The sequence below is a fragment of the Amborella trichopoda genome, chromosome 11 (assembly GCF_054954075.1).
Source record: "Amborella trichopoda isolate Santa Cruz 75 chromosome 11, AtrichopodaSantaCruz75HAP2 v2.0, whole genome shotgun sequence".
NCBI lineage: Eukaryota > Viridiplantae > Streptophyta > Magnoliopsida > Amborellales > Amborellaceae > Amborella > Amborella trichopoda.
In genome coordinates this window covers 13,580,662-13,603,102 of record NC_142346.1, presented here as the reverse complement: position 1 = coordinate 13,603,102, position 22,441 = coordinate 13,580,662, and the positions used below count along the sequence as shown (strand labels likewise).

Sequence of the window (22,441 nt, the reverse complement as noted above, 5' to 3'; positions counted from 1 at the left end):
GAAGGATTGTCCAATAGAAGGACAAGAAAAGCCTAATGTACCCTATACACAAGCTATTTGTAGCTTAGCTTATGTAGTACGATGTACAAGACCATATTTGAGCTATGTTGTAAGTCTTGTAAGTAGATATGAAAGTAATCCAGACATAGCCCATTGGAAAACAGTCAAAAGAATTTTAAGACATATTAAGGGAACAAAACGTCTAAAATTGTGTTTTCAATAACATAAGTTTGAAGTTCTAGGATATTCAGGTGCAGATTTTGCTGGAGATAAAGACGATAGTAAGTGCACATCTTTGGAGGAGCAACTATTTCTTGGACTAGCAAGAAACAAATGTGTTGCCAAGTACACACAAGAAGTAGAAAACATTGCATGTAGCATTGCATATACAACTCTCTGGATAAAGCACTTCATAGATGATTTGAAGCTGCTAATAATCGACGAGCCGATTAAAATGTTTTGTGATAATCAAGCTGCAATTAAATTAATACAAAGTGGAACAAATAGCTTAAAATGAAGACACATAGATGTACAATATCACTACATTTAAGATGCAGTTGATAAGAATAAAGTAACTTGTTAGTTATTTGCCTTCATCAGATGTGATTGTTGATTCATTAACAAAGGATTTAAGCGTTGAAATACTTTCTAAGCTCACTAACCTAATGAGTAAAAAATATTTAAGTCAGTTGATTTCAATGAGTGACGAATCCGCATTAGTATGAAAAATCCTCATGATAGATATTATGGACATTTGCTATGAGAGGCATATCCACGAAAACATGAGAAAAAGACAAAATATTGTTTTAAAGGTCATACTTAAAAGTGGAAGTATACCCATGACCTATTATTGCGCTCAACCGCTATGGCTAAGTAGGAGATGTTCGTACGTATGGTCATGAGGCATCACATTACCTTGCTTATATTTGTGGGCTTCTTCTATTTTTATGGGAGGTATCCCATGTATTTATGCTTATCCATTTATAAATGAATTTGTTAAATACAATATATAAGTAATTAATTAATTTATAAAAGCTTTCTATGTGATGCGGATAAGTATCCTTGATATTTGAGAATCAATTTCTCAAAGACCCATTGAGAAAAGAACCATTGGGCCCATCTTCTTCCTATAAGTATGGAAAGTCAGAGAGAGGAAGAGAACGAAAAAAAAAGGGCAAAAATTATAAAGCCTCAAGAAAGCTTCTCTCTAATAGGATACTGATTAAAAGTCCGGGCTCTGTGATCACGAACCTTACGACACACCCCTCTAAGATCTTAGTATGATGCTCATCCTCGCCACAACAATTTTACTTTTAAGATAATATAATACAAATAATAAGATAAATATAAATATATAATATAAAGAAAAAATTTATGTAGAGTCGAGGCTCTAAACAATCAAAATAGAGCCCACCTCAAAACTTTCACTAGAAGAGGTTATTTTGATACTCAAATTGATTATCTTGCAATCAAGATGTATGGTCATGACAAAAAAATGGATTTCAAGTTTTGAAAATAGTGATTAACGCTTTTTTGGACTGTCGATTTTCAAAATTTTCAAGTTTTCTTAGATCTGTTTGATCTACATTATTTTTTAAGCTTTAAATTTTATAATTAAACATGAAAATATAGTTTAAGGCTATCACCAAGATTTTCAGTATTCAAACCACATTTCTCGAACTATTTAAAGGGGCGTTTTACTTTTGATTGTTTAGAGCCTCGGCATTATACAAACCACACACATAGTATAATATATTACAAATATAAAAACATTTATAATATAATATAATTACTTTATTAAAATAAATAAAAATAAATAATGTATATTATACTATATTATATAATATAATATATATCTATATCTATATTATAGTATATTATACATTTATATATAATAAATATAATATATTTATGTATTATATTATAATATTATATATTAATTATTATTATTATTGAAATAAAACTTATACATTAAATATATTTTATATATAAATAAATATTATAATAATATATTATATGGTAAATAGTAAAATAGTAAATCCGTGTATGAAAACAAAAACAAATGCACTGGGAAATGTTTTCCCGCGTGGTTTTATTTTATCATAAGGTTTTACTGTGGTATTTTATTTGCATATTCAACCAAACTTATAAAACACGATTTGCATATGCAAATATTTTCCTGAGAATATTTACCCATGCACCAAACATACCCCAAGTAGTGGGACAATTGTTCCTCGCTAGATTATGGAGTTTTGGGATGTACCATAGGATACGATATTGTGCGTGATTAAGATGCTCCCTTATAGGTTGGTTTTGGAGACACTTCTCTAGTTGGACATAAAACAAAGTTTCTAAATCAATAACTACCCTAAAACAAACTGCCATACTGCAAAGGTGAATGTTCTCTTAAAGGACCATGTCAGACAATAATTGGGTCAGCTTGTAGACTAGGTTCATTTTTGCTATGATATCCATCAGAGAACTTCAACAAGGAAGAGTACTTTCGAGTTGCCCATTTACGAACAGCTCCTGCACCGCATAATGTGGCCTTGCAACAGGGTCAAGCACGGTGCCCAGCTGCCATGAATTTGGCAGAGTCAAGCGACGAACAAAAAGTGCATCACTATCTTAACCAGACAATTAAGCCAATGCAAAATATACGCAAATGTAGGCCGATGGCACCTTGAGTTCAAATTAAGAACTTCATGCAGTTCAGGAACTTTCCTTCTTTTCTCTCTTTTGGAGGTATTTGAAAAATCAAGAATCTTGAATTTAATCATTGTCGTCATCATCATCATAACTTCATCCAAATCCGTTTCATGAACCTTACATAACAAGTAAAAAAAAAAGCTTAAATAAAACAGAACCCCAAAAAAAAAGCAGAGTAAAACAACCAGTTACACCACCACGACGACAAATCACTGTAATTAACCCCCTTTATTGATCTCCACAGCCATGGCTGCAGATGCACAGCGTATACATAATTTACTCCTATTAACAATAACACCAGTGCACTTCTCTCATATCCTTTTGCCCTCTACAAAACACCTCTTATCTCTTTCTATATCTCTCTCAGCTATTACATCTGCCATTACATCTATGCCGTCCATCTAATTATCCCTCTTCTCCTGTAGAGCCTCTCTCTCTCTCTCTAACATCTCATCGTAAAAGAGAAACACCATGGAGTTGTTCTACTTAAAGGACTCCATACGATTTGGCATCAGTGAGGTTCAGAAACCTAAACTCAATTACCAGGGTCCAGTAAAAGTCCTCCTCAGGGTCCTCATCCTCGCCCCACCACCTTGAGGTGCCACATTAGTAGTTGCCAAAGTCTCCAATAACTGAAAAAGGAAACCATGCCAACATATGAAATTATCATCATCCAGTAAAAATACCACCATTTTATCAGAATCCAAATACATGCAAACAAGCTTTCCAAATTTAAATCAAAGTACTACTTGATCCTTATTTTGGCCGGAATTATGCTGAAATCAGATGAATCCAGCCTAGTTTCTATATTTTAGTGTAATTGAATCAAATACGTAGAGGAATACTAGTTCTTTGCAGAGCAAGCATGCGTACCTTCTTCCTTCTCTTCTCTGTCGCTTCCTCCTGCATTAGGAAAAGAAAAAGACAAGAAAAAAAATTTTGAGCGAGATAGAGAACGAAGAGGCTGCCTGCAACTTCTGATGATTGCAAGCAGAGAAAAAGGAAGAAAGGCTCTGTATTTTACCTGTTGTTTCCTAAGCTTCGCATTTTCTTCTTTCAACTGGTTTAGTTCTGCTTCAAGCTCCACAGTATAGGCCTGCAAAGAAACCACATTAAACCCAGAGCATACGATTCCTGGTCTGAGTTTGAAATTTCAAGTCTTGTCCCAGAGAGAGATGAAATTTGCCCCCGATGCAAAAACCCAGATAACCAACCTGGACCAAGACTCAAAAGCTTTTAACCCACGCAACACAGAGAGAGAGAGCATTACCTGCTTGCGAGCCCGAGACCTTGCAGCTGACTCCCGATTTTTAATCATGCGCCTCTGCCTCCTCTCCACCACCTTCTCAACTGGCGCATCCAACACCCTCTTTCTCCCCCCCCTCATCCCCCCTCCCATCTCCCCACCACCATACTCCACCCCACCACCTGTCCCAACCGCACACATTCCCTCAGACGAGAGAGGACTCACAGGAGAACCGATACACAAACCTCCATTCCCCATCCTCCCTCCCATACATAACCCCCCAATCCCCCTCTTCCCATAACCCCCACCCTCTCCCACCACCATTGATTGCTGGTGATGGTTAGAGTTAGAGAGAGAAAACCCACCATTCCCATTATACCCCATCCCTATAACATGCCCAAAACCAGGCCTCTCTCCTTGACCACTAGGATACTCATAAGTTGGGTTCCCTCCACTGGGGGCTCCCCCATCTCTAACCACCCCTGCCTTAACCAAGAAATCCTCTAAAGTCATCTCTCCAAAAGTGGGTTGTCGAGTACTTGGGTTTGCTCCCCCATTATTCGAATTTGAGTTTGAATTTGAATTGTTGGCTTGCTCAACCCCATGAATATCAGACCAAACCTCCTCTACAGTCTTTTGACTAAGAGGAGCTGGAATAGTTAAGGAGTTTTGTCTAGGCAGACTTGGTTGCCTATGCATTGAGGATTTATTGGGCTCTTCTGCATGAGAAGCTGCAGCCTCCATCGCAGCTGCCATGGCCTGGCTTTCTTCAGCTGTCCATATGTTAGAAAGAAACTCATCCATGTTCATTGAGCCAAAGTTTTTACCCGGTTCACAAAGGGTACTTTGGAATTCGTCGAGGGTTAGTGAGTAAATGGAGCCTTGCCTCGCAAGGGGCGAGGCTTGGGTCGACGGCCTCGGGAGTGCTGTTGGAGCCATGGGGTGTGGGTCAACAGACACCATTTGTCGAAATTCACTCTGCATAGCCATGTGTGCCAGAGAGAGAAAGTAATTAGAGAAAGAGAGAGGAAGAGAATCCAGCTTTTGAGAGAAGGAATGATCTTTGGAGAGAGAGAATGGAAGTCTAGAGAGAAAGAGTTTAGAGAGGGAGACAAATACTGATGGTCTTGGGTAGAGTGAAAGCGTCTGAAGAGAAAGACAGTAACAGCTATGGCTGCCACTCTCAGCAGGGTCTCCACACCTATGAAGAGAGAAATGCCTATGGTCTTTGTTGGGTTGGGGAGGAAATTGAAAGAGATGAATAGCTATGGCCTCTGCATGTATTAAGAGCTAATGTCTGACAGTACTTATACAGAGAGAGTAAGTCATGGAAGGGGAAGTGAGAGATGCTTACAGACTTTACTACTCTCTATTTGCAGAATGGGTGTGTTGCCACGAAAACTGGCATGTGTAAAGACTGCTCCGAGAAACCTGCATTTACACATGCAGAGTTGGAGACGTAAGTAAGAGAGAGAGAGAGAGAGAGAGAGAGAGAGAGAGAGAGAGAGAGAGCTATATTAATCAATAAAAAACAAGTTCATTTATCACAAGAGGGAATCAGGGTGCAAGCATGGCCAGGCATGAGGGTTTACTTGTACAGAACAGAGACCAAAGTTTATTTTACAATGGTTAAATACATACCAAGTATGGAGGGTGAGGTTAAATCCACGGTCACGATATCAAAAATTCATGATTATTAAAGGACTTTAATTTGTACATATCATCAAGAAAATGTTCAGAAGTTTTCTTCATATAGAATTAACCGAATTCATGCAAAACAACTAAAACCGGAAAAGAGAACCACATTCATTAGCCCAAATTTAAAGGATTTCACTGGAAGTTCTTTACACATTTCACGTCTGGCCAGAATTGCAGCTAATCTTCAGCATTTCTTTTTTGAGACTATTCAACGCGGCTAGAAACAATGCTCTCTCTCTCTCTCTCTCTCTCTCTCTCTCACACACACACACACACACACACACATGAACACACACCAAGAATTAAAATGCATGTTATCTGCTAATATCAGCAGGATTTCCAACATATGCAGTACTAAACTGCACTAATAGTTCAACTTCACAATGCAGTGATTCTCAAAAGAACCAGTTTTCTCCCATCAGATTTTTTTAACATCCTTACAAATGTTTTATTGAGGCAGAAAATACACATCTCAAACCAAAGTTAGCCCAAATTTTCCAGCAATTCCTGAGAAATAAGATAGCTGGAGCATAAATCAGATGCTTCTTTATAGTGAAATGCAGAAAGTTTAGTGTTTTCAAAACTCGCGGAGTGTCCAACTCGGCATCGGCGTGTCACTAGGACCCAGCACCTTGTCCCCTCCAAGTGTAAAACCTTGGTAACTGGCTGAGTCCCTCCAGTTCACAAGAATTTCCTGTTATTTTTTGTGAAGACCCGACCGAGGCCAACGTGAACCATGTCCAACATGCTTCCCTGGATTTGCACGGCTCCAGGGCCAATCCGAGTTTTAAAACTCTGGCTGAAACTCTTATAAATTTTCAACTGAATGTACTAGGAGTAGACGTCCAAACAAATAGGGCTCCCTTTTGCCAAAAGTGGCCTGAAGAAATGTAAAATAAAATAGAGAAAGAGCCATCTAGACCAAGCTATCTATGCACACTCATAGAAATAATGAGTATCTATACAAAAGCAAGACAGTATAGACTCATATGACAAAAGCGAAATCAGTTTCGAGGAAGATTTAAGTTTTTGCAGTACAGATAGAAGCATTTAAGACAGGAATGATAAAAACAAATGGAAGCAGTGGACAAATTTTCATTGGAATCACAAAGATAACCCTACAATTCAAGACCAAAAAGACTAAACATTCAGAAAAAGACTACCCAGATATATACAACAGGTAAACTCTAGTCACAGGGTACCTGACAAAAAGTGCGACTGACCACAACCAAATTCATGCAGAACTTTCAAGAAATAAAGGATGTGGTTTGCTCAATATTAGTATTAAACCAAGAGCCCAATGCACTGAAAGCTGTCAGTACGGGCAATTTTTCTTAAAACTTAAATTCTCTATAAATTTATTATTAACTTAGATGCTCTATAAATTTATTATTTCAGACACAAAACACGATCACCATCGGATCTGTACCAATTACACCCAGTTTCTTATTTTTGCTTTTTCATCTCTTTACTGATATTCCTGAAACTTCTTAAAATATTTTCTAATTTCCTTTTTGCATTAAGGCATTTTTTTTTTTTTTTAATTCAAAAGCATGAAACGTTATCTGCAGCCAAATCCTCGATGAAGCATTAAAACAGTTGAATAGAATAATTGAACTGCAATATTTAAAGCTAGATGAACAAACAAAAATTACAGCTCCTTGAAATTTTTGTGAAACGTTCAGAGCAATCAATAAAGAAGGGATCGATAATGATAAACAACCACCAAAGGTCCATCTAATTATATTTCGATTTCCATCAGACTTTAAATTTAATTGAACTCTGCAACAGTTTTTTTTCTCTCTTTTCCTTTTTTTCCTTTAATTGCCAGCAATAGTCACAATAACATTTTATTTTTATTTATGTATCATTTGTATTAATTTGCACCCTTTTATATCACCAAGCTGTTGAACAATGTTAGAGGCTAGATTTGTCATTTTATAACTGTTTTCAACACCATATATATGCGGAGTGAAGAGTGAAACCCTGTTGAGAAACTCAACTCTCTGTTACCAATTTCAGCATCTTGCTTTATAGTTTTTACATAGCAGCAAACTACTTGCTATTTAGACCTCCATACTTCTCCTCGAGAGAGGAGATTCAACAGAGAATTTCATCCCAATAAACCCAGAAAAAAGAAAAAAAAATTGAGCCATCAAACCAGGACATTTCATAAGACTGGACATGATTTCCCAAGGTTCTTGTCCCACACATGTGAAGGCATTAACACGTGCCAAACTAGTTAGACCCACATTTTCATACATATTTATATTATGGAGTACAAGGGGGGAGAGGAAGGGGGAGAGAGAGAGAGAGAGAGAGAGAGAGAGAGAGAGAGAGAAACTATCCACAGGCGGATAGCATAGATACAAAACACATTTTCATACATATTACAACAGAACTCTTCCATTTCCAGTTTTAGCATTCTTGTTCTTAGCTTAAGGAATGCTCGTCCATTATGGTACAACTGCTATAATTGCTATAACTGATATGGGGACCGCCGGGAAATTTCATAAGACCGGAAACGATTTCCCAATGTTCTTCTCACACATGTGAAGGCATTGATACATGCCAAACTAGTTAGACCCACATTTACATACATATTACAACATAACTCTTCCATTTCCAGTTTTAGCATTCTTGTTCTTAGCATAAGGAATGTATGGCCATTATTCTATAACTGCTATGGGTACCACCAATTAGGAAAAGACTTGTCGAGGTGCTTGAGCTAGCTCTGTTTTAATCCATTAGTTGAAGGTAGTAGACTCAAAATTCTTCTTTTCTTTTACCAAAAAAACAAAGACTCAGTATTATTCTTGCTCATTTTGATAGCCTCTTTTCTGCTTCTGTTTTTTTTGTTTTTGGGAGGGTAAATAGTCAGAGAGAGAGATTCTACAACCTCCAAATCCTCAACATGAACTATATCAGAACCATTAATTTCCACAAGTTACACACCTCGGTGTAAGTAAAGTTACACACCTCGGTGTAAGTAACCAGAACTCCAAGTTCCAGACTTGAATAGTTTGGCAAGAGAAAAATCAAATCCTAGAGAAAAATCAAGCCTTCAGTCAGGACCAGACCAGGATAAACAACATAGTTCAGATGCTTTTTATTCCTAAATAGACATGTTTGGTGTTAAATCTTAGTTACATCAAATTTGATATAGCCCTCGTCAATCAACAACAAAAGACTTTCTTCTCTGAGTGTTCCCTTTCACTTATTGTGTGTTGGAAAGCCTGGGAACCAGAGGATCTGGATGAATATGGGCCCAAAGAGCATTGTGACACATGCATGAAAATGTGGTGAGCATAGTGCACATAGGTGTCCCGCTCCATGCAAATACGCTACCAATGACTTATAATTTTGTTTCCTCTGATAGGTATCTTACATAATTAAATACAATGAGAAGAAGAATGCATAAAGGTTATTGGTGCAGCACTATATAAAATATGCCAGGGAAATTAATTAATAGATTATGTTTTTCTCACAACCATAGTGCTAGTGCTAGAACTTGCATAATAGGAACACTTTGTCAAAAAGTGGCATAATGAGCAGGTAGTAACCAGGTGGCATCTGTACTCAAGAGTGGATGAAGTGGGTCGGACCCGAATGGATTCGAGTCCCTCTGGACCCATCCAGGTCTGCTTGACTTAGATATAGGAGAGGTTTGCATATTCCCCAAAATAACACACACCACGCATACATCACCCTCAAAATTCTTAACACAGCATAAGCCAAGCCCCAGAATGCATGGTTAGAGGGTTTTCCATTTCTTCTTCTTTTTTTTTGTTTTTTTTTTCCCTTGCCCCCAGCAATTTTGCGCGGCACACTTTCATTTTGAAAAATAAACAAGTAAAAATTTGATTTTGAGTTCTTGAATGTGTAGACAAGATCGTTCCACCAAATGATGGCCATCCACCAAATGGGCGGGGCTGTGTTTACCAAAAATGGCACAATCATTTCCCCCAATGTTTTGCTCAAATTCAAATTTTCATGTCATTGACCAAATGAGAACTACAAGTGCACAAATTGTGGGGTTCAGCAGACCCTACCTTTCAAAGGGCAGGTATAAGCTACTCTATAAGCCTGCATGTGTGTGTATATACATAGGGGTAAGGTTTGAATGCTACCACGTTGGGTCCGACCCCCTTGCAAGCCTGTACTCGACGGGGGGAAGTGGGGTTGGCCATCCTTTAAAAGCATTTATAAATAACTATAACATACAAGCACAAGGTTATTTAATGTGCCCGTTTTATTATAATACAAAAAATATTTCAATACAAAAAAATATTTAAAATGATACATGTATGATGTATATTTTCATCGTACATGGTCTTTCGTTCAAGACTAGTTCACTGTGCAAATTAAGAAACTTTTTTTTGGGGAGAAATTAGAAAATTAATTAACTTGATCTATACTGAGCGAAAGTTCAATTCCAAACTGCATCTTCATGTATGCACATTATTATCCTGAATTGCTCAAATAATATTTTTTTTTAATAGTTGACCTAACAAATTTTATTCAAATTATTATTATTTGAATTTCAAACGTTAACACAAATTATTTTGAAACATTATTTCCTTAGATTTGATCGTTTACTAGTTTTATCATGGCTTTGCTGGTAACCCTGATGCACAAGAATAACTATCCAAATAGGACCATCAATTGCCTTAACAACAATTATTCGAGTAACATGCATCTAAGACCATAAAGCACTACTTTTTATTTTTTTCTTTAACATCCGTTTATCCCCACATTTCCATCAACAAAAACTGCGATATAATGTTCAATCTGATCACCAAATTTCCTTGAACTAGGAGATTTCGGAACAGGAACTGGGCATTCTAACAACTTATCAGAAAACAGGAGACATATTTCAGCAATGTAATCTAACGCTAGTGACATAAGCGAAACAAATCTTCACCCACATCAAAACAATACATAGAAATAACAAAACAAAGCATAAAGGTTTGGTCAAATTAACTGAATTTGGTGCTATTTCAGGTGATAACAGAATTTGATTCTTGATTTTTCAAATTTCAGATTACAAACAGCATCTAAATAAAGTTAAAAAAGAAAAAAAAATCTTAAAAGTTAAACATCACGATGTTCTAGCTTTTTTAGAACACAGCTTCTCATTTTCTACTAAGATGCCTCGGTCAAATTTCCATAATTCTCCCATTTCAACACTAGAACACCTCAACAAAAATATCATATCTGTGTATAAAGCAATTTCCTGATCTGAAACGACCAGAATGGAGAAACAAATGCACCAAAATATGTATATGACACTTATGCTACCAAACACCATAGAAAATAGAAAATCACTTTAAACAAAAATACCATGAGAATTAGTTATTAGGATTCGGAGTACAAAATTAATATCTAGAGTAGAACAACATGAAATTAAAAAATCCAACAACATAACCTTCACATTTTAGACAAAATGCAAGAGCTATAGCATATCACTAAAAACACAAAACCTACCTCAATCAAATATCTCGTTTATCTCGTGAATAAAGCAAGATTATTCCATAGCTTCATGCAAATCACTTCCTCAGCTTTACACCTCCCGAGTCAACTGAATCCAGTCACCAGAGGCCAAAAAACTTCAGAGGAAAAAACCCTGTTTCCTCCAAAAACTGAGTCCCTGCGCCAAATCGAAGCACATTACTCAATACTTCTCCATTTCCTCCACCTTTACCCCAGTTTGGAGCCAAAACTCCTCTAGAAACCAGTTCATTTCTCGAACGATTTTCACATCTTGTGGTTTTATACGGAGCAGAACGAGCAGAAAAAGCCGAGGCAGTTTGGATATATGTGCAGATGGTGCGTAATAGGAAATGCTCTCTCACTGTAAAAGCTCCAACAGCTGGAAACTATACACTGGTGACACGAGGCGAAAGAAGGTTTTCAATAAGAGAATCACTTTTATCTCTCAGTAATGGCAGTTTCGGCCGCCATTGATGCAGGTCTTAAGGAACTGAAGAGAGAAGAGAGAGAGAGAGCGGAGTGAAAGGAGAAGCTCTGGAGCCATCGAGGTTCTTCAAAATTATATACATGGTCCCCGTAATGAAATGCCCGTATTTAAGAGGGAATCTCGGGAGTGCCCTCAAATGGGGGGTTTTGTCTGTAATGTCACGCTACAAGACCGGGAGCTTGCCCGTCTACTAACACTGAAACGGTTTTCTTTTTTTTACAGTGTCAACCTGTGGGATTGCCCGTGTTCCACTCTTAAATTTCTAAAGTGGCCTTAAATTGGTCTCGTTGGAATCTGCCCTTAGGATTTTTTGTAAATTGCGTGTTTGTCGTGCGGGAGTGAAGACGTTGGAAGTTTCGGATTTGAGGCCTAGATAAGCTTCGGCATCTATGGCTAAGCAAAAAATTATTATATATAAATTATTTTTTATTTTATAAATTTTTTAAAAAATTATTTTAAATTTATTTATATATATATTTAATTTATTTATATTAAATTAAAAAATCAAAATTTTTCCATCGAATTGCTTCATTTTTCTTTCATCAAACCGAAAAGTACCCTGAAGTGAATCTGAATACATTGAGAAATAGAATGCTTTCGGAATGGGGGAGGCAGGGTTTGGTTAAGAACTATCGAATAAATTAGAGAAGATGACCTAAGTAAGCTGAGATGACAAGAGAGACCAAGTTTTGAGTCAATTTCTCTCAAGACCTTTGCTCTTTTAATGAAATGCAATTTTGTGATGTTAAAATATAAGAATTACAACGTAAAAAAATCACTAGTGGCTTGTTTTGGTTCAAATAGAATCATGGGTGGCAACAGGTCGGATTTAGGATGGGTTAAAAAGTAAGAAAAAAATAATAAAAAAAAAGAAAAAAGAAACAGAGAGGGCTGATCATTGATACAGGAGGTCACAATTACTTATAAGTTACAGCCATCTCATGCGAAATTTGATAAGCTTGGATGTGGCACAAAGTTCGAAAAAATATTTTTTGAACTTTAAGCTTGGTCAATAGAATAAATGCAACCACCTAATTTTCCATTTAATAATCAAAATTAATTGTGACTATCTTGTACCAAAGATAAATAAATTTATTATATACTTTTCCATTATATTTTGTCATTACTCTTGACTAATTATAAGAATCAGCGTTAAGTAGATTTGCATGACATCCAGGTTCCATTTAAAGAGCTCAACTAAGGTTGAGCCAACCAGGAAAAGGCCTAGCTAGGGCTACAAATGTTTCTTTTAATATTTGAGAATCTCTTTGTAAGTTCTATAATGTTACATTTTTTTCCATACCTAACAACTTTCACCATGTCCTAATTTCTATTTATATTGTTAACTTGTATATGATTTTAAGCATTGTTTTTAATGGGCAAGAAAATAGTCAGAAAAGGGAAAAATATGTTGCACAAGATAACCATGTTCTCAATAAAATCCAACCATTGATCGTTGACAATGGAGATATTTATTTTCTCAGGTGACATTATGATGGGTAAATACCTTTGAAGATCTTCCTATTCATGGTAATCGTTTGTATGGAAAATAACCGATTCGAATTGAGAATCATAAATCATCGATCCAATTTTTAGATTGAATCAACGATTTGCCCTGCCCTGACTACTGTGCAATTTACATATGGAATGACTTAAATTTATGTTTTTAATTTCAACCATCAAAATACAAAATGTTTTCTTCTTTATTTATTTATTTTTGTTTTTTATTTGTTCAAATGTTTTTATTTCCCTTGCTTACTAATTTATTGATTTAGATCAGTTTACTTGAAAGTGGATGGGCGATCCACCTCGCAGATCCACATTGTAAGACGGGCAATCCACCTCACTGATCCATGCTGTAAGATGAAAACATGGACGAAAGCATAACAACTCCTAGAAAAGAGCGAAAGCCCTCTATTATTGGGCACAAATCCTCCGCTTTTCAGGGGCATAGTTTACATCTACTTCGTCTGTCAAAAGACCTACAAAGGGGATATCTCAAATTTTGAAAACACTTAAGAATGATTAGATGATTATTCTAAACATAAATAAAATAATGAAATTTCAGTTTTCTAACATTTAGATCTCATCCTCTAAAAATTAGATGGTCTCCATTCAATCTCGAGGTACTATTTTTTCAAGGGCAAAGAGGACACAGAGGATATAATTAAAAAAAAATTTCATATCAGAGTTAATGTATTTGTGAAGATATTACATCCCAAAATTTGGAGTCTAAAAATTAATTCCAAGTGCCGTTTTATCCGAGGGAGTAAAGGAACATCCTACTCCCGCGGGATTAGAATACCATTTGGCTTTTTGTAGTGTAAATCCAGAAGTGGAACGTTTTACGCATGGTCCCGCACGTTGTAATGCGAGAGTGTCACTTTCTGTTAAGAGAAAAAGTACAAGTTATTAGATTTGGTTGTCCTTATCCCTTGGAAACAATGCCCAAGTACGAAAATCTACGGAGGAAAATAGGAAACCGTTTTCCATCTCCAAGTTCAACAACCATTCCAACGTTTTCAATAATAAACTACGAAGAAACCGGCAAATATGTTTCCCCTAACAAACAAGAAGCAAACACGCGCACACAGCACTTTGCTTCAAAAGTTGATGGACCTGCCCTACAAAAAATATTATCTAGAAACAGTAGAATAGAGTTTCTCTCTCTTAAGAGAGAAACTCACCGGTCTTGCAAACCCGGGAACCGGAAGTTTGGAACTTTTTGTTTGCAGGAAAGCACCACTCGGCCCCGAAACCAAACCTTGGCCCAGCCCCAGCCCGAGTTGGACAGGTCTTGTTAGGCTAAAAAGTGTTAAAAAATAAAAATACGACAAGATTTTAAAATGTAAGTTTTCTTAAAGTAAAAGTAATAAAACACATCTGAATAAGTTAATAAAATAGTGAAAAAATAGATTTTAGAAAAACCATTTATGACTAAAGATAATTTAGAAATGATTTAAAGATAAAAAATTGTAAAAATAATTATTTATAGCCAAAACATTTCCCAATCTTTGTAAAATGCTAGAAAATATTAAAAATATATTACAAATAATTTTTAAATTTTTTAGAATTTTTTAATTTTATAATTTTTTTTACAAGATATGTCAAGCGCGTAAAGAGAAGGAAACCGAGCAAGATAGGCTAGATACACGTCGGATAATTAAAGAGAGAAAAACTCACCAGTCTTTAAATGCCAAATGGGCCCAAAACTCACCAGTCTTTAAGAGCCTAATGGGCCGAAAAGTTACATTCAAAGAAACTGCTACTGCCCTCTCTATCCAAACCGGAAAGGTAAAAGAGAGAAAATCATAAAGGAAAAGAGAGAGAGAACTGTATCTTTTTCTTATGGGAAAAGTTTATATAGAGGTTACGCTCAAAACAATCAAATTAGATCCTACTTCAAAACTTTTACTAGAAGAGACTGTTTTGATTCCTAAATATCATCAAGTTGATCATCTCTACATCAGCATATATGGACATGAGAAAAAAATGGATTTCAAGTTTTATAAATAGTACATCTTGTAACGCATTTTGAGACCGTCAATTTTCAGAATTTTCAAGTTTTCACAGATCTGCTCGATCTACATTATTTTTGAAGCTTTAAATTTTACAACTAAAGATGAAAATATAATTTAAGGCTATCACAAAACTTTTCAAAATTAAAAATATATTTCTCGATATTATTTAGAGGTGGGCTCTAATTTGATCGTTTAGAGCCTCGGCTCCAAACAAACGGCACCCTTTTCGTATTAGATTTAGAGAGAGAAAACAATGTGTGTATCCTTCACTCTTTCCATATGTGTATCAAACTCAATGTTCTCATTTTGAAAGCAATTGGATGACCCATCTATACGATCCAAACCTAGGGGTGGGGATGGGTCGAGTCCGGTTAGATCTGAATTTAGACGTAAATGACATTTGAATCTAAAACGTGGATCCATATCCGGACCCGAATTTGGATATACCCGTTGGATCCTAAATCTAGTCGAATCCATTGCCAGGCCAGAGGGCAGCTCCGAAATACTCCTTGATACACGTGGCAATCTCTACACTCTCCTCTCTCCAAAGACCAAGCACTTAGCACCGAGAGAGCCGACAATTCGCTCGAATATCTTTGCTGAGCATGTAAGGGCATTGTCGAGAATTACACGAAAAGTAGGGCATTTAATAGAGAAGCGTACGTTTCAAAAGCACGATAGTTATCCTCTCCCGAAGTGGGCTCCACAGTAAGGTCAATTAAACTTGATTTAATAGGCGTCGTCCAGTCCGCCAAGTCCGAGGATTGACGAGGCAATTGACACGTGTCTAGTTCGTGTCACGTTGTAAACCGTTGGATCACCTATTGGGACACGCGTGGCTTGGGTGCTCTCACACGTTTTTATAAAAACGCACGTGCTCCAAGGACCCGTCTGCCTATTTTTAGTGTGAGAGAGAGCTGTGGGGGCCAATGAAACGGACGAAGTTAACTTTTGTCGCGGAATGCCCCCGTCTGCATTCGTAATTTTAGGCTTGCACTAAAAAAGTAAAAAAGTTTATATAGAGCCAAACAATCAAATTAGAGCCCACCTCATAAAATTTATCACAAGAGGTTGTTTTGATGTCCAAGTATCTTGATTTAAGATGTATATAAGATGTATATAAGAAAAAAAAATAGACTTTTAATTTTTAAAACTAAAGTGTCTTATAATGCATTTTTAGACTGTCGATTTTTAAGATTTTCAAGTATTTATAAATCGGCTCGATCTACGCTATTTTTTAAGCTTTAAATTTTATCATCAAAGTTGAAAATATATCTTAAGGCTATCACAAAGATTTTTAATATTAAAATCACATTTATTGATACTATTTGAAGGTGGGCTTTATTTCGATTGTTTAGAGCCTCGGCTCTACACAAACTGTACCCATTGTTTGGGACAAATTTTATTTTAAACTTTATGCCTAAACATTATACATCTTTAAATACACAATTTCAAATCTGATGGTCAATAACAATTGTAAACTTTTGTAGAAAAAAATAGATGGCCTCATTATATGTAAAAATTTGCTAAATTTATTCTGTTTTTTTTCTGTTAACGGACATATGTGCTGAAACGCTATAAAGCGATCTAATCTGGATGGTCTGCAACTTTCCAAGAGTGGGGGAAAAATAATTAGGCATAGGGCCCATTTTCTCCTTTTCTCGTATTCATGCAATTTTTTCCTGAAAGGAGCCGCCACCATTGAGGATGAGGATTTCGGTGCTTCAAATTAAGGATGGGGGCTTTACGCTACATGGTTAGGTATTTGATGCGATACTTCCCCATTATTTGTGTATGGCAGAGTGAATAAGAAGGCTGAGCTATCTTTCCCTGTTTTTTTAGGGGAGATGATGACCCTTCTCCGAGGACTCTATTTCTATACCTTAATGGAGGTTTGCCTCATGTATCGATTGATGGGTCTCTCTATATCTATATATATATAGATATATATATATATATATATGGAAATGATTTCATGCCACGGTTGTATAGTTGTATAATGTATTTATCTTCAAAAATCATGTTAGAGACATTTGTTTGACACAAACTTTTAAAGGGTGTAGTTGGCATACGGATGCATCCTTTGCTGTAGAGGTAAGGTGCACCTTCAGATGTTATCATGGTACATAATTTTGATGTAAAATATTCTTAGGATTATCTCAAAATCAATTTTTATATCTAATTAGAAAATTTTTAATTTAAAAATAGTTAAAATCAAGTAGATCTAAAAATATATGAAAATCTTGAAAATGGACGGTGTAGATAGGATGTCGTAAAATGCACTAGTTTTGAGACTTAAAATATTTTTATTGTCCATGGTCATACAGATCGATGTCGAGATGATCAACTAAGGGTTTTTCAACTTCAAAACTACCTTTTCCGATGGGTTTTTGAGGTGTATCCGTAGTTCTACATTATAGGGTTGCATCCTTATATAAACGTTTTCCATGTAAAATGTACTTTCTTTTAACTCTGAAGGATAAACCGTCTATTTCAGTGAGATGGTTAGATATAGGCTTCATAAGGATTTTTTTATTCCCAAAGTTTTTATATATAGCGTTATCATCATTTGATTAACAATGCTACAAAAGAAAAAAGTGATTTTGAATTTGTCAAGGCCTAGAACTTGAAATTCATCAAATGGACAGTTGAGATTTATTGTTGGAGGGTACTAATTTTGACCATATATAGGGTGCAGATTGAATTATTTTTTTCATAAGGTTGATTATAAGGCTGCAAAGAATGTGTAAGCAAAATTTGGGGTCATACAAATACCAAAAACATAGTTATTGAAAAGTGTGGTTGCATTATACTATTACACAACCGTTACATGCAATCATATATATATAGAGAGAGAGAGATAGAGAGAGAGAGAGAGAGGGTACGGTTTCTATAAGGTTACAACATTAAACAATCTAATTGAGATGCACCTCCAAATTTATTATAACATGTAATTTTGGTGTAAAAATTCTTAGGATTTATATAAAAATATATTTTCATATCTAATTATAAAATTTTAAACTCCAAGAATGGTTAAAATCATGTAGATTTATAAACATGTGAAAATCTTGAAAATGGACGATCTAGATAATGTGTTGCAAGATGCACTATTTCTGGGATTCAAAATCTTTTCTTTATATTTCTTCATACATCTTGATGTCGAGATGATCAATTAGAGGGTCTTTCAACATTATAAAAAATCTTTTCTGATAGATATTTGAGCTACATCTATAATAATTCTACATTTTAAGGTTGCAACCTTATATAAACTTTTCCCATATATATATATATATGTGTGTGTGTGTGTGTGTGTGTGTGTGTGTGTGTGTGTGTGTGTGTGTGTGTAAAATGCTAGTGTAAGCCAGTGGGCTTACAACTACATATAAGTCTAACGGCTCAGATTTAATATGGGTCGATCCAATGATCACGGTTGTATTTCGTATTCGAATTTTAATTTTTTTATATAAATCCAAATCACTTGAAATTTTGGATGTGTGTTTCTTAAAAATAGGAGAATCCAATAAAAATATAAAAAAATATTTTGTGAGAAATAAATTGATCAAAATACCCCTTGAAACATTTCAGGGGTATTTGATCAGTTTCTATATTATGAATTATTATTTTTTAATATTTTTATTGGTCGCCTCTTGATGAGAAGCATAGATGCCTAAAATTTCACCTGATTTAGATTTGTAGAAAAAATTAAAATTAAATACGAAATGAGATCATGTCCATCAGATCGGCCCAGATTGAATCTGGGCGGTTGGGCTCATATGTAGCCGTAGGCCCACTGGCCAACGCTGGCATTTCCAAAAAAAGCTCTATGCAACTTTTGTAGGCAAAAATTAATAGTATTTTTACTTATATGTCGCTATCAGATTTGTTTGGACGGCAGGAATAATCGACTGTCATGGACATACGACGTCTGTTGCGGTTTATTTTTCATGCTAAACCGCACCAGACCTATAGTATCCATTGCGGGGCAAAAATACTATTCACTTCGCTTATACGCGTTGAAAAGTATTTTTCATATATATATATATATATATATATATATATATATATATATATATATATATATATATATATATATATATATATATATATATATATATATATATATATATATATATATGGGTTTGTCTAGAGTTAACAACCCCTAAAAATACAAAAGTTCAAGTTAGAAAGGGTTGTGATGGGTATATTTATCAAAACAATCATTATTTTTTTATTAAAAAATTATTTAAACTTGTAACGTTACCATTAAGCAAGAGAAAATTTGAAATTTTCACAAAAGTACAATGTCAATTTAGAAGTTAGTGTCTTGAAACTTTATTTGTAGAGTACCCTTGTCTTTTAGTTAAAATTTCAATTTTACCCCTTATAGAGATGACAAAAGTACCATTTGTCTTGTAGTAATATTTACAAAATTACCCCACGAAAGTAAAAAAAATAGGCTACAAAATTAATAAATCCGCGCTTCACAACTCTCTCGATCTTGAACCTTTGTAATTTGAAGGGCTGTGAAGTTTAAAATATATATATATATATATATATATATATATATATATATATATATATATATATATATATATATATATATATATATATATATATATATATATATATATATATATATATATATATATATATATATATATATATATATATATATATATATATATATATATATATATATATATATATTGGGAAAAGATGAGATTAGCCCACTAGGTCATATGAATATATGAGCTCAACGTCCCAAATTGAATTTGGGCCAATCTGATGATCACAGATGTCTGATAGTGTTTGAATTTTAGGTTTTTTCTACAAATCCAAATCATTTGAAATTTTAGGCGTGTATTCATAAAAAATAGGTGAATTTTCAAAAAATATCAAAAAAAATATTTTACTTGAACTAAATTGACCAAAATACCCCGAAAAAGATTTGAGGGGTATTTTGGTCATTTTGTTTTTTACGAATAATTTTTTTTTATATTTATATTAGGTGCGCCTTGATGAGAATAACACACACGTAAATTTTCAAGTGATTTGGATTAGTAGAAAAAAAATTCAAGCACTACCGAATATCCATGATCGTCAGATCGTCAGATCGGCCCAGATTCAATTTGGGCCGTTGGGCTGAGATAGTGGGCTAATCCCCTTTGTTCCCATATATATATATATATATATATATATATATATATATATATGTGTGTGTGTGTGTGTGTGTGTGTGTGTGTGTGGAAAAATCTTCCCAATGCCTATAGGCAATAGGGAGTAGTGATTTCGCCTCTCTATTATCCATCGTCTATTTTAATTTAATGAACTGTACGGTTGTGATCGAATAAAACCCCCACCTGCACACGAAACATATTGGTCCAAAAGCTTCAAACCCAAACTTATTTCTACCCGTACCCCTCTCTTTCGCTCTCTCTCTTCTCTGCCGCAAACGAACCCATACCCCTCTTTTCTGCTCGCTCTCTTCTTGCCACAGATGCCCCTCTTATCTCCTGCTGCCAAAGACGCCCCCGAAACCCTCTTGATCTTCCTGGCTGCCAAAGACGGCAGCATAGCCCTCTCGACCTTCCTGGCTGCCACAGAAGTTGGAGCTCCGCCACGAAAAGTTCTTCGGCATCAATTCAAGTGAGTGCACTTCAAATCTTATTCTCATTTGTGTTTTTTTTTTTTTTTTCTTAAACTAAACCCACAATTTTTGAATAAACTCAACTCTATATCAAGAGTCAACCCCAATTTGTTTTTAAATCGTACCTTTATCACCAATAAACACCAATATTGTTCTTTGATGTCCAAAACAAAGCCGAAGTTTGTGATTATATCCAAAAATGAAATTTGTGAATAAAGCCCTTTCTTTTGTTCTTCCTTCTTGTTGATAGAAATTGATTTTTTTTTCTTATAATATTATTTTGTTAATTTTGGTTTGATTTTTGGACTTTTTGCTCATCGTTCATTGGGTCAAATGAGTGGATTTTAGTTCCTTTATCTTTTGTTCTAGGGTTTTTTTTTTTTTTTTTTGATATAGTTCTGAAGTGATTAAAGAGCAAACTTCTGGAGTAGTTTTTTGTTTTTCTTTTGTAGATCGATTACTTGTTTTTTTTTTTTTTTTTTATAGAAAATTTGGAAGTACCATTCTAATACAAGCTTTTTGTTTTTTGTTTTTTGTTTTTTGAACATTCACAATGAGTTTTGTAATTTGATGACACTTGGGATTGGGTTCTCAATAACTGGCAAGTTGGTTGGTCATCACGATCATGTTATCAAAGTTTTCGAACAGCAATCGATTGTCTTTGCTACGTCTTAGTGAGTTGAGTATAGGGACGTGCCTCTCAGCTCTATAAGAGCCCTACAGTGACCATAGGATAGTCATAATACTATGTTTATATTGTTCTTTTCTTCTCCTTTTACCATATCTCCTAACTTGAGTTTGCCGCAAGCTTCTCTTCTCTCATACACTCCATTCATGGTCTCCAGGTAGCAACAAAACATGCATGCAAGTCTCTACAAAATCAGTGCGTTTCTTCTATGGTTTTATTCCATTTTTTTTATTGCAAATACTATTTGAAATTGGGAAAATGGTCCATGAGCAAGGAGAGAACCGTGGTCATCTCATTTGGCTCGAAATCCATTTGATAAAAGAGTTCTCTGGCTTTATGGGGTTGTTTGTTCTGCGCATAACTAGATATGTGAATATTGAATAGTCATTATAATTTTGGGGCCATGTGAATATTGAATAGTCATTATAATTTTGGGGCCATGTAAATGATCTATTTATGGGGCATGTACATGACCTATTTATAAAGGCATGTAAAGGACCTAATTATGGGGGCATGTAAAGTACTTTTTTGTAAAAGCCTTATTTTTTCATGTATGACATTTATGTATGCAATGTGGGTTTACACAGATAGTGAAATGCATTTATATTCAGATAATTCCCACTTTACTTTATTTGGTATGTTGAGTGTTTGATAATAGGTTCGTGACAGTGTGTCACGACTCTATAAAGCTGTGACGGACTTTGGCATCTCTTCGACACTCTCGGCACTGACCAGAACCCTCCTGGAGGGTTTTTACCTGTCACAGACATAGCAAGGCAGTGACGATCTTTGCCTCTCTTCAGCGCTTTCAGCACTAACCAGAACCCTTCTGAAGGGTTTCCAGACATCACGGACATAGAGCAGCCAAGCATATTTCTTCAACTTTGCTAGCGAGATAGGCTGTGGGCACAATGCATCTCAAACAATAAAGCAAAGGAAAAAACCTCACTGA

The 22,441-nt window shown here is 35.2% G+C and overlaps 2 protein-coding genes across 4 annotated transcripts; one reads left to right on the top strand and one right to left on the bottom strand.

Annotated features, from left to right (window-relative positions):
* Window positions 1-2,918: 2,918 nt before the first annotated feature.
* LOC18426907 (bZIP transcription factor 46) lies at window positions 2,919-11,681 on the bottom strand. Its single transcript, XM_006835974.4, has 6 exons — window positions 11,141-11,681; window positions 5,310-5,386; window positions 3,980-4,933; window positions 3,734-3,805; window positions 3,583-3,612; window positions 2,919-3,341 (listed from the first exon to the last, which is right to left on the bottom strand). The coding sequence occupies exons 3-6, from the start codon at window positions 4,916-4,918 to the stop codon at window positions 3,249-3,251; spliced, it is 1,134 nt and encodes a 377-aa protein (XP_006836037.3). The 5' UTR covers window positions 4,919-4,933; window positions 5,310-5,386; window positions 11,141-11,681; the 3' UTR covers window positions 2,919-3,248.
* Window positions 11,682-16,732: 5,051 nt separating this feature from the next.
* On the top strand, window positions 16,733-22,104 carry LOC110006639 (uncharacterized). 3 transcript variants are annotated; one of them, XM_088851650.1, is made up of 4 exons: window positions 16,733-16,910; window positions 16,997-17,046; window positions 20,652-20,800; window positions 21,647-22,104. In XM_088851650.1, exons 1-4 carry the CDS (start codon window positions 16,862-16,864, stop codon window positions 21,648-21,650), a joined length of 252 nt encoding a protein of 83 aa, XP_088707776.1. In that variant the 5' UTR covers window positions 16,733-16,861; the 3' UTR covers window positions 21,651-22,104. The 3 variants fall into 3 exon arrangements, 2 of the variants coding, with proteins under 2 accessions (XP_088707776.1, XP_020518424.1); XM_020662765.2 differs by having other exon boundaries at window positions 16,763-16,915; XR_016044216.1 differs by lacking the exon at window positions 16,997-17,046 and having other exon boundaries at window positions 16,768-16,915.
* The last annotated feature ends 337 nt before the right edge of the window (window positions 22,105-22,441 follow it).